General features: G+C 43.4%; 1 protein-coding gene across 1 annotated transcript; it reads right to left on the bottom strand.

Moving 5' to 3' along the window:
* Positions 1–97: 97 nt before the first annotated feature.
* On the bottom strand, positions 98–11,186 carry LOC134009628 (solute carrier family 2, facilitated glucose transporter member 4-like). The gene is made up of 11 exons (XM_062449188.1): positions 10,469–11,186; positions 8,313–8,408; positions 6,052–6,212; positions 4,780–4,904; positions 4,441–4,556; positions 4,064–4,226; positions 3,654–3,841; positions 3,403–3,507; positions 2,613–2,714; positions 2,117–2,320; positions 98–1,955 (listed from the first exon to the last, which is right to left on the bottom strand). The coding sequence occupies exons 1-11, from the start codon at positions 10,499–10,501 to the stop codon at positions 1,734–1,736; spliced, it is 1,515 nt and encodes a 504-aa protein (XP_062305172.1). The 5' UTR covers positions 10,502–11,186; the 3' UTR covers positions 98–1,733.
* Between the last annotated feature and the right edge of the window lie 1,209 nt (positions 11,187–12,395).

The raw sequence follows: 12,395 nt of genomic DNA on the forward strand, positions 1-12,395 counted from the left end.
GTGAGGGCAGTAGTGCATACTGGGAGATTATTGAGATCCGTATCACCTAAAATCGAACATGCTGCCCATTATTAAATGATCGAAGCCAGGAGCTGGGTATAAAGTAATTTCATTTGTTTTATTTTTATATGCATTTATTTTGAGGGGATCATGTGCAATGTCAGTTCAGTATGTCAATAAAAAAATATTTGCAAAAAATGCTGCCACTGTTCTTTGCTCCCTCATGAGATCCCTCACATGCTACCTCATGCTAAGACAGCTGGCATCACGATAAGGACCATGTGACAATCCATCTTGACAAACTTTGTTAGTTGTGCCCGAGCCAGTGCTTTGGACCAATTTGCATCCTATAAGGAAACTCGTACTGGCAGTTACAGGGGTGGTTTAAGTTAGCCTGTGATACAGATGGTTCATCACTTGCCAAGTGTTTGTGTCCTTTTTCAACAGTAGGAAACCATCTGGCGAGTCAGTTTAATATTCCTTACCTACAATTTCTTTAACTCAAGTGACATTTCAAGTATAGTTCTTTACCTGTATGGCACTGTACCCTGCATTTTGGGTGTGATACATATGATGCCTGAAGTAATAGGGGTGTCAACATATCTACTTGAATATATTTAGTAGTCCTTTGATAACATCTTCATAATTGGGCTGTTAATATTTGAGTAAAAAGACAATCAAGTGGCATTTGTCAACAATCTGTTACTTCATTGAACACAGCATCAATATTCACACATTTTATAAATTACTGGTGTCCTTTGTACAATATCTCAATACAAGTCTTCAAGAAACAATCACACCAGTACATCCAAAATATCTAACTGCATGCATAGTACTTTCAGACATATTGCAGAGATGGTAAAAAAAAAAGCTTTGTTAAATCTCTTGCAGTAGGACCACTTCAAATACCTGTCACAAGAAATGAAAGGCATCCTCCTTTTGGAGTGGGTAAAGTTTGAATATTTGTAGACCCTCAAACCATTATTTTTCCTTTGTTTCAATCAAACCAGCACACTATAAACATTAAGTACTAAGTACTGTACATCATTATCACTTCTCACAGTAACATTTCTGTAGGCTGTGCAATACGCATCATGAAATGTCAGAAACAAATCATACATGTTTCCGTCAAGACCACTTAACTAGTTACTTATGTATAGTTGGTTAACCTTATTTCCCTTCTGTAACTAGTTTTCTCCATCTCTGAAAACCTGACATATTTGTAGATAAAGTGCAGTAAAAAGTCTCCAGCATTGCTCTATATATAATATCTGTGTGCAATATCACAGAATAATTTCCCAACCTCAACCTGCATTTAAAAACCATGTGATTTATGCCTTAAAAAACATTTTTTACAGCCCACTATGACCCATTATGGGTTGCAATGGTAATCAGAATCTGTCACCCAAACTTGGTAACAAGCCTCCAACTCTTCCTCTCCCGGGACTGTTAAGTTGTTGCAGTTCTGTTCTAAAGTTGTATAACCTTTTCCCTGAAACTGATTGTACTAAGTTGAGTTCCAGGAATGCCCCCCCACTTAGCGTAATTTCCCTGTTTCACCCATGGCATCCTACAAGGGCCTGATTCCAAACCAATTGCATACTCTCATCAACTCTCCAAATACACAGCAATGGGTTTGGAATCCGGTCCAAAGGACTGTCCACCCCTTGGGACGATACCCAACTTCATTTCTATGGCGCCCAGCCTTCCTTCCCTCCTCAGGCCCCCCACCCTTAGTTCAGAGTGCCATCCCCAAGGTAGTCCAGCTCGGTGCTAGGCTTGTCCAGGCCCAGGTCCAGGTCTATGTCCATCATGGTCGCTGAGTGCTGCTGGAAATTGGCGGCAATTTGGTCAAACGTCTTGCCCCGCGTCTCTGGCACCCGGAAGTAGGTGAAGAGGATGAAGAAGAGGATGAGCACTGCGAAAATCAGGAACACGTACGGGCCGCAAACGTCCTGAGGAGAAATGAAGAAATTAAGAGAAAGAGGTTCACGGTAAGGATAAGGTTCACTTATAAATCATTTATGACATCTGCTTACCAGTTAACCTCAACAAGGCTATAATCAACTACTATTTTCCTTTACTAAAGTAAAACAACATGGATCCAAACACTCACAGCGATGTATTGGAAGCCCATGCCGATAATAAAGTTGGCGGTCCAGTTGGAGAATCCGGCCACAGCCATAGCAGCAGGTCTGGGACCCTGGGAGAAGAGCTCGGCGACGAAGAACCAGGGGATCGGACCAGGACCCACTTCAAAGAAGCCCACAAAGCCAAAGATGGCCAGCATGCTGATGTAGCTCATCCAGGGAACCCTATCCTGCCAGGGACAAGATTAAAGGGTTCATTGTCGTCTTATAGAAACAACTAGGAACATTTGGTGCTGACATTTTTGGGTGGGATGAAGGAAAGAGTCTGACACAAGCAGGTGACAAAATATTTATTATGTAAAAATATTTTTTTCTATGTTTATTTCTTGAATTCGTTTTTTGGTGTCTGTGCCTACAATGTGCAAGTAAGGTAATACAGAAGCTTTAATCAATAAGTACATTATTTTTCTGTCATTGTAGCTGAACCATAGCACATGTTGTTTATGTTTATGTAGGACTGACCAATAAGGCGAGGGCCATCGTCATGATGACAGCACACAGGCACATCCCGGACAGGCCGAGCATGTGCAGTGTCCTGCGGCCTGTCCTCTCCACCAGGAAGAGCTGTTGATTGGATGAAAGGAGGACGACAAAAGATTAGAGAACAGTCGTAGTCCAATAAGAGCTCCCCATTATTCATTATTATTCATTAGTCATTATTCATTCACTTCTGTCTGTGTCTTAAGAGTCATTCGGAAGGGAAAAAACATTTAAGCAACTTAATTGGTTGAAGTTAACCAAGGAAGTTCACTCATGCAAACTAGCTTTAAAATGTTTGTGTCAAAAGATCAAACAGATCAGTATGGTGTGTAAGCAGAATGAGGCAAAAAGGGAATTTTATACAAGCATTGTAGGTACCACCCTGGTTAAACTTCCAGAAGTGGACTTATCTAATTAGCTGATGAGGACACTACAAGAGTCATAATAAACAGATAGATAAGGATGGAATAATTTCATAGTTCAGTTTGTTTAGCATTGTGATAAGGGTAACAGTATTACTTGACCAGACAACAACTTTTCAAAACAAAAAGTACTTCCACCCCTTCTTATTTACAAATACACACACTGGGACACACTATGGGTGACTTGGCAGTTTAACTTCTCTACCCAACAAGTCATATCTCGCTTATTTCTTTGGATAACTATTAGAGAAAGGATAGGTTGGTTCGATCCACAGCGTTATCTTGTTTACTCTCTGATAGCATTGTTAAACAGGAGAGGATGGGGTTGTGGTTGTGACTAATGAGCCTACCGAGACCACGGTAAAGGCACAGTTGACCACTCCGGCTCCAATGGTGGCGTAGACAGGGCTTTGGACCCCTGCCTTCTGGAAGATGCTGGTGGAGTAGTAGAATATCTGGTAGGAGGAGAAGAAGAAATAAGATGAAACAACTTAACGATCCAAACATATACCATGGTTTGCCCTGGAATTGAATAAAAAAAGAATTCACAAACTGTACACCCAGAGACACATACACGCACACATGCGCATGCTCTACTCACAGCGTTGACTCCAGACAGCTGCTGGGAGAGCTGCAGAACGATAGCTATGATTATAGGCTGTCTGTAAAACGGAGATCGGAACAGCTCCGGGATGGACACCTTCCTCTCCATGTCCATCCTCCTCTTCTCCTCCTTCATCTCCGCCAGCATGTCCCCTACATCCTGTCTCCCCGTCAACCTCCTAAGACCTGGGAGTATGTATATTAGAGAGACAGAGAGAGAGAGAAAGTGTGTGTGAGAGAGAGAGAGTACACATAGCTCATTAATAGCTTATCTCTGGTACACATCTCAATGTTTAGGGACGTCTTTCCTGAAGTTTCTAAAGGTCCTCTAAGCTTAGTGACTCCTAAAAGAGACAGGAAAGGAGGCCACTACGGAGTATTGGGACACGTTCGAGACGTCTCTCTCACCACTCTTGGCGTGGTGCTCCTGGCAGCGGATGATGTAGAGGAACCGGGGGCTCTCGGGGCAGAAGGGCAGCAACACCATTTGCAGAACGGTGGGGATAACGGTGATCCCCAGCAGCACCGGCCAGAGCTCCTCGCTACCCAGCAGAGACTCCAGACCAAGGATCTACCAGGGGAAGGAGAGACAGACAATTAGGAAGGGTGAATAAACCATCCAAAAGTAAACCATGTACACTGTTGACTATTTAGCATTTTTACTTATGTAATTATCAATGTGTGTTCCGGTAAGAGACGTTTTCTTGTTCCAAAACTATTTAACCCTCCCGGAATGCTGTGCCTGGTGCTTCTTTTCTTGTTCACACGTATGTCCAGAATCCTACCTGTGCTAGGAGTATGCCTGTGACGATAGCCAGCTGGTGCAGGGTGCCCAGTGCCCCTCGGAGACTGGTGGGTGCAATCTCACCCACATACATGGGTGTCAGCCCTGAAGCCAATCCTGAGTATAAAAAGACAAGGAACAGAAACTAGTATACAGTATCATATTCAGATATACTTGTTTGGGCAAAATGCTTGTATACTGTAACTTGCATTTGTAATGGCATTCTACTATTTTCTATTAATATTCTGCCCAGATTTTAATTAGGGGTAGGCCTATAATAGTCCTATATCAGGGTCATATATGTTTCTCCAGATAAGCTTTGAGTCTACCAGATCCTCACCACAGTACATCCCGATGACAAACCGTCCGAGGATCATCATCTCAAATGACCGACTGATCTTGGACATCCCCATCAGGCCTCCGCCAATGAATGCAAACAAGTTGTTGATCAACATGGCTTTCCTCCTGACAAAACACAAAGAAACCAATGTTTTTTCAATATAGAAAACCAGTAGCTAGTTTGCACAAAGTAACCACTCTAAAAGAGTATTTAGATGTCGGAGGCTTATGCAAAGCCTCTAGATGGCAGGATTTCATCACAAACAATTTAACAAACATGTGCAGACTAAGTTGTGGGGTTTAAAATTCTGATACAAAATTAAATGAAAAGCATGTTTTACTCTGTCAAATACGTACTTTGTCAAAGCTGACATGCTAAGGATGGGCACAAGAAATATGAATAACTGATTATGCTCCAACAAAGGCATGCCTCAACTAAAACTTTGTTTATGATGTGAAGTGTTATGAATTTCAGACTGACCCAAATCTGATAACAGTAAAGCCTGTAAAACAGGTAAGGATTTGCATGAGGGTTAGGTAGGATCATGGACAGACATCAGGTAGAGAACTAAACTGTGATAGCAGGTGCAGATACACACACGCACAGCATGTACACACACACAACACACACCATACACAGCCCACACACACATATTCAGCACACACAGCTTTACTCCTCCCTTTTCCCCAATCCACTCATCTCTTCTGGGATCCCCTTTCAATAGTCCAGGTCTCTGGGCTATAATCCCTCTTGTGTACTAGCTAGTTTCACAGCTGGAAACTGGACAACATAACAGTGGATGCACTTCCTGACAGACAGACTGGATGAAAGGCACTAACCAATGACATTTACATTTAGTCATTTAGCAGATGCTTTTAGGGTGAAGTGCCTTGCCCAAGTACACAACGTCATTTTGCATGGCCGGAATCGAACCGGCAACCTTCTGATTAATAGCCCGATTCCTTAACCGCTCAACCATCTGCTCCAAATGAGGATCCAGTTTGGATCAGTGACAGAAAAGAGGGGGCGTGATACAGCCTATTACAAGGGGGCTGAAAGTACCAATGATTCTGATTGACAGTTCCGCGGCAGTCAACTGTCAGGGTACTGCCTCGAATTTAAAAACAAGGCTTTACATGCAGTACTGAACAGGCTCGGATGTCTCTCAGATATCTTTCATCGTGTGATTTGCGTATGGTTGCAGCATCTTGTGTACGCATGCTTGTGTGTCTGAGCGTGTGTGTGTGTGCTCTCTCTGTGCTTTGTCCCTACCTGCCCAGCCACTCTGAGATGACGCCCACACAGAAGGAGGAGAGCATGCCTCCTATGGAGAAGATGGCCACAGACAGGGACCAGAGCGAGGTGAGCGTTCCCAGGGGGATGGGCTCCCCGTACCGATGGTGCCACGTGGCATTGTAGTCCTGCTCAATGATCTGACGGGCGAGAGAGAAGGAGACGCAGGTCAAGATCAAGGAGAGACAATATACAGGAGAGTAAAGCAAAGCAAAAGCAGGACATAGGAAATAATGTCAAGCTAAACCAGAACAACTAAAAACACGACATAATCATGAGGTAAAATTACCACATGGGCTTTAAATGTACACTACAACTCTCATATTGATTATTCAATGTGCTGAGGCAAAATTGGAAAGCGGAGCAACCAAATCAAAGATGACTTTAATATTGTATTTTGAAATAGTTATATTTAATTATAATGTCTACAGTACAGCAGCTACTTATATAAAATCAACACCAATGGTGTTGATATAATATAATGGTGTTGATATTATATAAAAGCCTAACACAATGTAACACAGAAACAGTTCACACTTCAGTTCCTGACAAACTCAAGCACAAGAGTTTCCTGCCAATTGGTTTTAGAACGATGGTCCTCTACACACCCACAAAGCCTTGTACTAGAATACCCCTCAGCAATGGATGTCAGACATGGTGCGGTCAGGATGAGACCAGCACAGTCTCTGTAGCTCAAGGCCAGCACATCATTTCTGTCATGGAGGGTCAAGGTTTTGGCCTGGTGTGCACAGTGTGAGAGTTGAAAGACTTGACACACGCTATAATGACGGCAGGTCACATGCCTACATAGGCTGGGAAGTTGTGATGTCTCGTATGACTGCTCACCTGACTGGTGACAAGCTGACTGATTATGTCTGACTCACTGTCCTTAAAGTGACCATCCCCTTTGACTGCCCTTACTAGGTCTCATTGAGAACAATTCGATAAACACCGAAGTTGTTCCCATTTTTGCTTAATAAACATATCATTTTTGTGGCAGAAAATCAATGCCATACTTAGCCATAGACAATCCCTTTGTCATGAGTGCAAAAGGTCAGATAGATAGTTCTCATTTGGTTGGCTTGCTTAAGGTGTCACCATACAGCACGATGGCTATCCTCCACACAAGCAAAACTTCAACCAGAACTAGGGTTCACGCTGAAGGGACCGGAACCGCATTCACAGTATTCGAGCCCCTCTAATCTAGTGTACGTGCACCATGATGTGTGTCCCTTTCCGAAAAAGACACCTCGTCCCCCCCCTTGTCTGTGTCACAACGTGAACCCTTGGCGAACCATATGAGCGTGGCTCCCCAACGACCCCCTTTAAAGGAGACAGAAATAGCCCCTCTTTTCCCATGACACCAGAGCGGCAGTCTCAGACCGCTGCCTCGGGTTGCAACTCTCAGCTGTGCCCGGTCACCCGAGATGGAGGAATGGTGAAGTGTGTGTGTGGGGGTGTGTGTGTGGGGTGTGTGTGGGGTTGGGTGGATACAAATAGGTACATATGTGTGAAAGCTTGCTGGGACGGCAGGCTATGGGGGTGAGTGACATGGGGTAGTGATGGTCCAGGAAGGAGAGGGGGAATCGGGGTGGGGGAGGGGCAAGGGGGGTTGGCGGGGCACCGTGCTTCCGCATGCTGCATGATGTGACACACACCCCCGTGTTGACATTTCTCAGATACTCCCTCGTTACATCCCACTCTCTGCTATAGTGTACTGGATGCTTGCTGTCTCTTTATCTCCTTACCCATCCTCTTCCCCACTCAGTCTCTCCCCTCATCTCTGTGTCTCTCACTCCTCCTCTTGCTCCAGCCAATGTATCAAACCCCTAAAACCCTTTCAATGCTTTTTGGGCTAAATAAATGGCAGATCATTCATTGAATGACCAATTATCATTCACAATTAGAACGTGACTCATCAATTAAAGGAATTGATCCCCATATTTCAGGTTTCCCTTTAAGCTCTAGCTCTCTGTAATGAGGTGCTCTGGGTATACACACACAGACATGATGGCCTGTAACAGCTGCAACAATGAGAATGGACTAACCCGGAACCAACCAGGGACATCTGGTTAAATGTCATATTACTGTCTTCCCTCACATGCCTCATCAGAGCAATATCACACATCCTAATCAGCTTAGCCGAGTCACCTTCACATTGGTCTGGAACAAACAGTCTCAAAAGACATTCCTACATCTAAAACGAAGTGAGTTTGATCTGTTAACGCTAGATGTACTACCTTCTGAGGGGCATTGATGACGCCAATGTTGTAGCCAAACTGCAGGGATCCGAGCACAGCGGTGAACACAGAGAGAGCGAGGGTTCCAGTCACCGTCTGAATCAGGACACAAGGCACACATGAGAACACATGTTGACACCATGGTGATAACAAGCACAAACACATAACAGCACAAGAAGTTTAAGATTGTAGGTTTTTTGAAACATTTACCATCAGAGGTGCAGGTTTGTTTTCAAATTGGGTGGGACAGCTTAACAACTGAGGATGAGGCCGTTAATTATAATTTTCTTAATAAAAGGTGGGGGGACAGATTTGGTGTTCTCACAAAGTGGTGGGATGTCCCACTCATGTCTAATAAAACCTATGCCCCTGTTTACCAGACATTACACCTTTATTTCACATATAACCCTGGAGGGCCAAGATTGCAAGGCAATGTGGTCCTTGAGCAGTTCATCCCCTACATAAAAAATATATAAATCACATTTCTTTTTAGCCAATTTGACCACCACAAGCCGAGTGCCATTTAGTTCCATTATTTTTCCACAACTCACACCAAAACAATATAGATGAATAAATAACAATCAGAGGAGAAAAAAAATCATTTTGGGGTGAACTGTCTCTTCAAGATAAAATGGATACTCACCACACACAAACACGGACCCTCACACAGTCTCTCTAATATGCACTATATATAACTGTGTTATTAATGAGAAAGAATCTATTCAGCGGTGGGCAGGACTTAACTGTGTATCGTGTGATAGGTGCTTGGACTTTAACTCCCCCCCCCCATTCCCCAATTGGCCACACACACCTGTCTGCATGCTGACTGACAGGAGTTTGAGGTGAAACCACCCTTCTGTTGACATCAGTTTATGTTCAACACTGCCAACTGAGAGTTGAGCCTGAGTGGCTCAAGAACCTTTCACAACCTACAAGCGTGAATAATAATATCTGTACAGGGGACATAAACCGGTGCACTTTCACTCATTTTGCATGTTGTGCCATTACTAAATGCAATTTGCAATGTGTTTTCCCAGAAAATGTGTGCGGGATACTAGACAGAGTTATCAATTTCTCAATAGTACGACATGAATTGTGACTTACTCAAACTGTGCTGCATGTTTGTATTAGGCACCTTGTGAAGAGAATGGGTTGGGCGTGCCTGTGTATTAACAACATGACCTTGCAGTGTTGAGTCTCCAGACAAGCTGTGCTTTCTAATCCACCAAAATAAATAAACCAATACAAGGGTGTGTGTGTGTCTTTGACTGTGTGTGTGTATGTGTGTGTGTGTAGCCCATGTATGAAAGACACCCACATAAAGATAGAATGACAAAGTCTTGCTCTAATTCACTCCATAGAATACATGCCCCACAACACCTCACTACTCAACCATATGGAAGAATTTGAAGAATGGTTCTGTGAAGTCAAGACAAAATACCTTTTTTCAGCTTTTTTCTAATGTTTGTCACGTTATCAGATTCTGTCGTCAGCAAGTTGCTGAGTGCCATGGCAATGTCTAGTGCTCTGTAATACTGTTACAGTTTTACACACCAGAGTCCTCTCCTTACCACGGACCTGAGAAAATACTGCCATAATACCAATATGACCTGAGAGGGGTAAGGATTTGAGGATTTGAGAGGTGGTCATGTTCATGGCAGCTGTGATGTAAACCCATTGAACTACACACACTCACCCACCCTAATTCAACCTGACCCAGACCTAGCAGCATAGCTAATCGAAAGGTCTTCCTCGTCAAGGTCACCACTGGGGACAAACAAAGTTTCACAATTCACATTTCTCTCATTAGCCTACTTTTGAAAACGAATGAAATGCTCATTCGTTTCTATTCTGGTGCAGCCGAAATGCCCATAAACCTAATGCAGTAAAGTTTAGCTATAGTTTGTGTTGTTTATCACAGGTGTCAATAAAAAACGTGTAAATGTTTTTTTCTGATAATGAATGAATGAAAGAATACGACACCTACGTAACATTCCTGTCATGCTTTGAGGCAATCACAGTATATCTGCGCCTATAGGATGGGCCCATCGGTTGAGCGTGCATTGCGCAATGACGATGGATTTATAAATATCGTTCATTTAGATCTGCAAAACACATTTTGAAACAACATTTTCAAAGATTAAATTTGACATTACCTCCCCTCCAAGTTGCTGAAACCCAACTGGCATGGCTACAGGCTGAGATACCGATAGTAGCCGTTCAGTCGTCTCTCTCGTTCGCGCAGTCCCAACCACGTGAAATCCCTTTGTAGACCCGAAAAACCACGCAAATGTGGAATTAAAGTGATCCAAAAAAGAAAAAATCCACGATAAAGAGAAGAAATTAGGAGCAAGTGTTAATGCGTCTCTTTCACTGGATCCTGTCTTCTATGAAGTTCGTGGTGCGTCCGTTCAGCCTTAATAGAATGCCATGGCCACAGTCTATCTCACAACTCTTGGTCTTTTCTAAAGGAGGGAGGGGTTGTGAGGGGTACTGGAGAGAGGTTTAGCCGTCCCTACTCTTGAGAGCGACAGAGGTCGTCTTTTGCGAAAAGACGCAAGCAGAAAGCTTTCTTGACCTTATCCACCATTGCCTGAAGACAAGTGTGTCAACTGTATACAGACTGGTGAAATCACCACACGAGTGAGTTCTATGACCTCCTTTCAATCACGGCCTTTTGGAGATGGAGTTGGAAAACTGGATCTTGGGGGTATTTTTTGTTGTTGCAAAAAACATGAATTCAGCATTGTCTATTACAGTCTATTTCACTGTCAATCAACGTATATTTATACAAAATATATTTTTGTTTTGTTGCCAGTAACGGAAACAGTCCTGAGTCCCGTGCAAATGCTTGGCCTGAAATAAACTGAAGCCACTGTCACCAGCACTGATCTGGGGCTCTGACTCTTGTGCTGTACAGCCAGAACAGACTTGTGCCTCTATGCCTCCTATTGTCTGCCATTTTAGCTGCTGTGAATCCGCCAGGCTATTTTCAAACACATGCCAAAGGGGCCATGCACCCAGCCAGTACACCGCCAGATCACCCCATCCACAAACCCTCCCCTATTTCACACAAAATATTAATCCTTCCCAAGGCAACAGGTGGAGCCTAAATTTGGAACATATCACACGGGCTGGTGCTAGAGAGGTGGAAATTGGGGACAGCAAGTAGGTGTGTCTAGAGGCATGGATTAGGGAGTTGGGGGGCGTTGGTTGGGAGGTAGAACAGAGCCTATGATATAGCTCATGGAAAATGACTGCTCTTTAACTCAATCCAAGCCCTACTCACCCCCTCCCGCTTTGAATCGACATTTTCATCTCATGCCACTCTACCGCTCCATCCTCCTCTGATCTGATGCGTGGATTGAGAAACAGAACCTGACACCCTCTCTCAAAGCCAGGGCCCCCAGTCCCAGTCATGTGTGTGGCCCACACTAAATGGAGAGAAACTCTATACCCAGAGAACAGTGGGCTGGAGCCCCCAAAACCAGCAGAGCATGTGAACATCCAGGGTCAGATAGATAAGAGAGGTCATTGGAGCTATTTAAAAATTAAAAGAGAAACACATATGCTTCCATTTTACATTTAGTCATTTAGCAGACACTCTTATCCAGAGTGACTTACAGTAAGTACAGGGACATTCCCCCGAGGCAGTGGTTGAAGTGCCTTGCCCAAGGACACAACGTAATTTTCACGGCCAGGAATCGAACCGGCAACCTTCTGATTACTAGCCCGATTCCCTAACCACTCAGCCACCTGACTCTCTCTTTCTTCTCTCTTTCATGAGAGAAGAACAAATTGTGAATTAGGCTAAAACATTTTTTTTTAACTAAAACTCAAGCTCCCAGACATGTCTACACAGCAGTAGTATTAGGTACTTTATTGACCCCCCAAGGAGAAATTGCAGTGTAACAGCAGGCAAGAAAGGAAAATAGGAAAAGGGAAAAAAAAATTAAAACAGGTTACCTAAAATACTAATTATACAATATACAAATATAAGATTATTATTTTTTTAATAATAAATACAGACATAGGGAGAGGTTTACCAAGAACTGTGAGATGTATCATACAAGTATTATATAC

This window comes from Osmerus eperlanus, chromosome 23 (assembly GCF_963692335.1).
Source record: "Osmerus eperlanus chromosome 23, fOsmEpe2.1, whole genome shotgun sequence".
NCBI lineage: Eukaryota > Metazoa > Chordata > Actinopteri > Osmeriformes > Osmeridae > Osmerus > Osmerus eperlanus.

Excerpts from the sequence above, each read along its gene's own strand:
- LOC134009628 (XM_062449188.1), bottom strand. The coding sequence starts at position 10,501 with ATGCCAGTTGGGTTTCAGCAACTTGGAGGGGAG. Across the intron at positions 4,557-4,779 it reads TGTCATCGGGATGTACTGTG|GATTGGCTTCAGGGCTGACA; the intron begins GTGAGGATCTGG and ends TTTTATACTCAG. Across the intron at positions 2,715-3,402 it reads GTGCCTTTACCGTGGTCTCG|CTCTTCCTGGTGGAGAGGAC; the intron begins GTAGGCTCATTA and ends TCCAATCAACAG.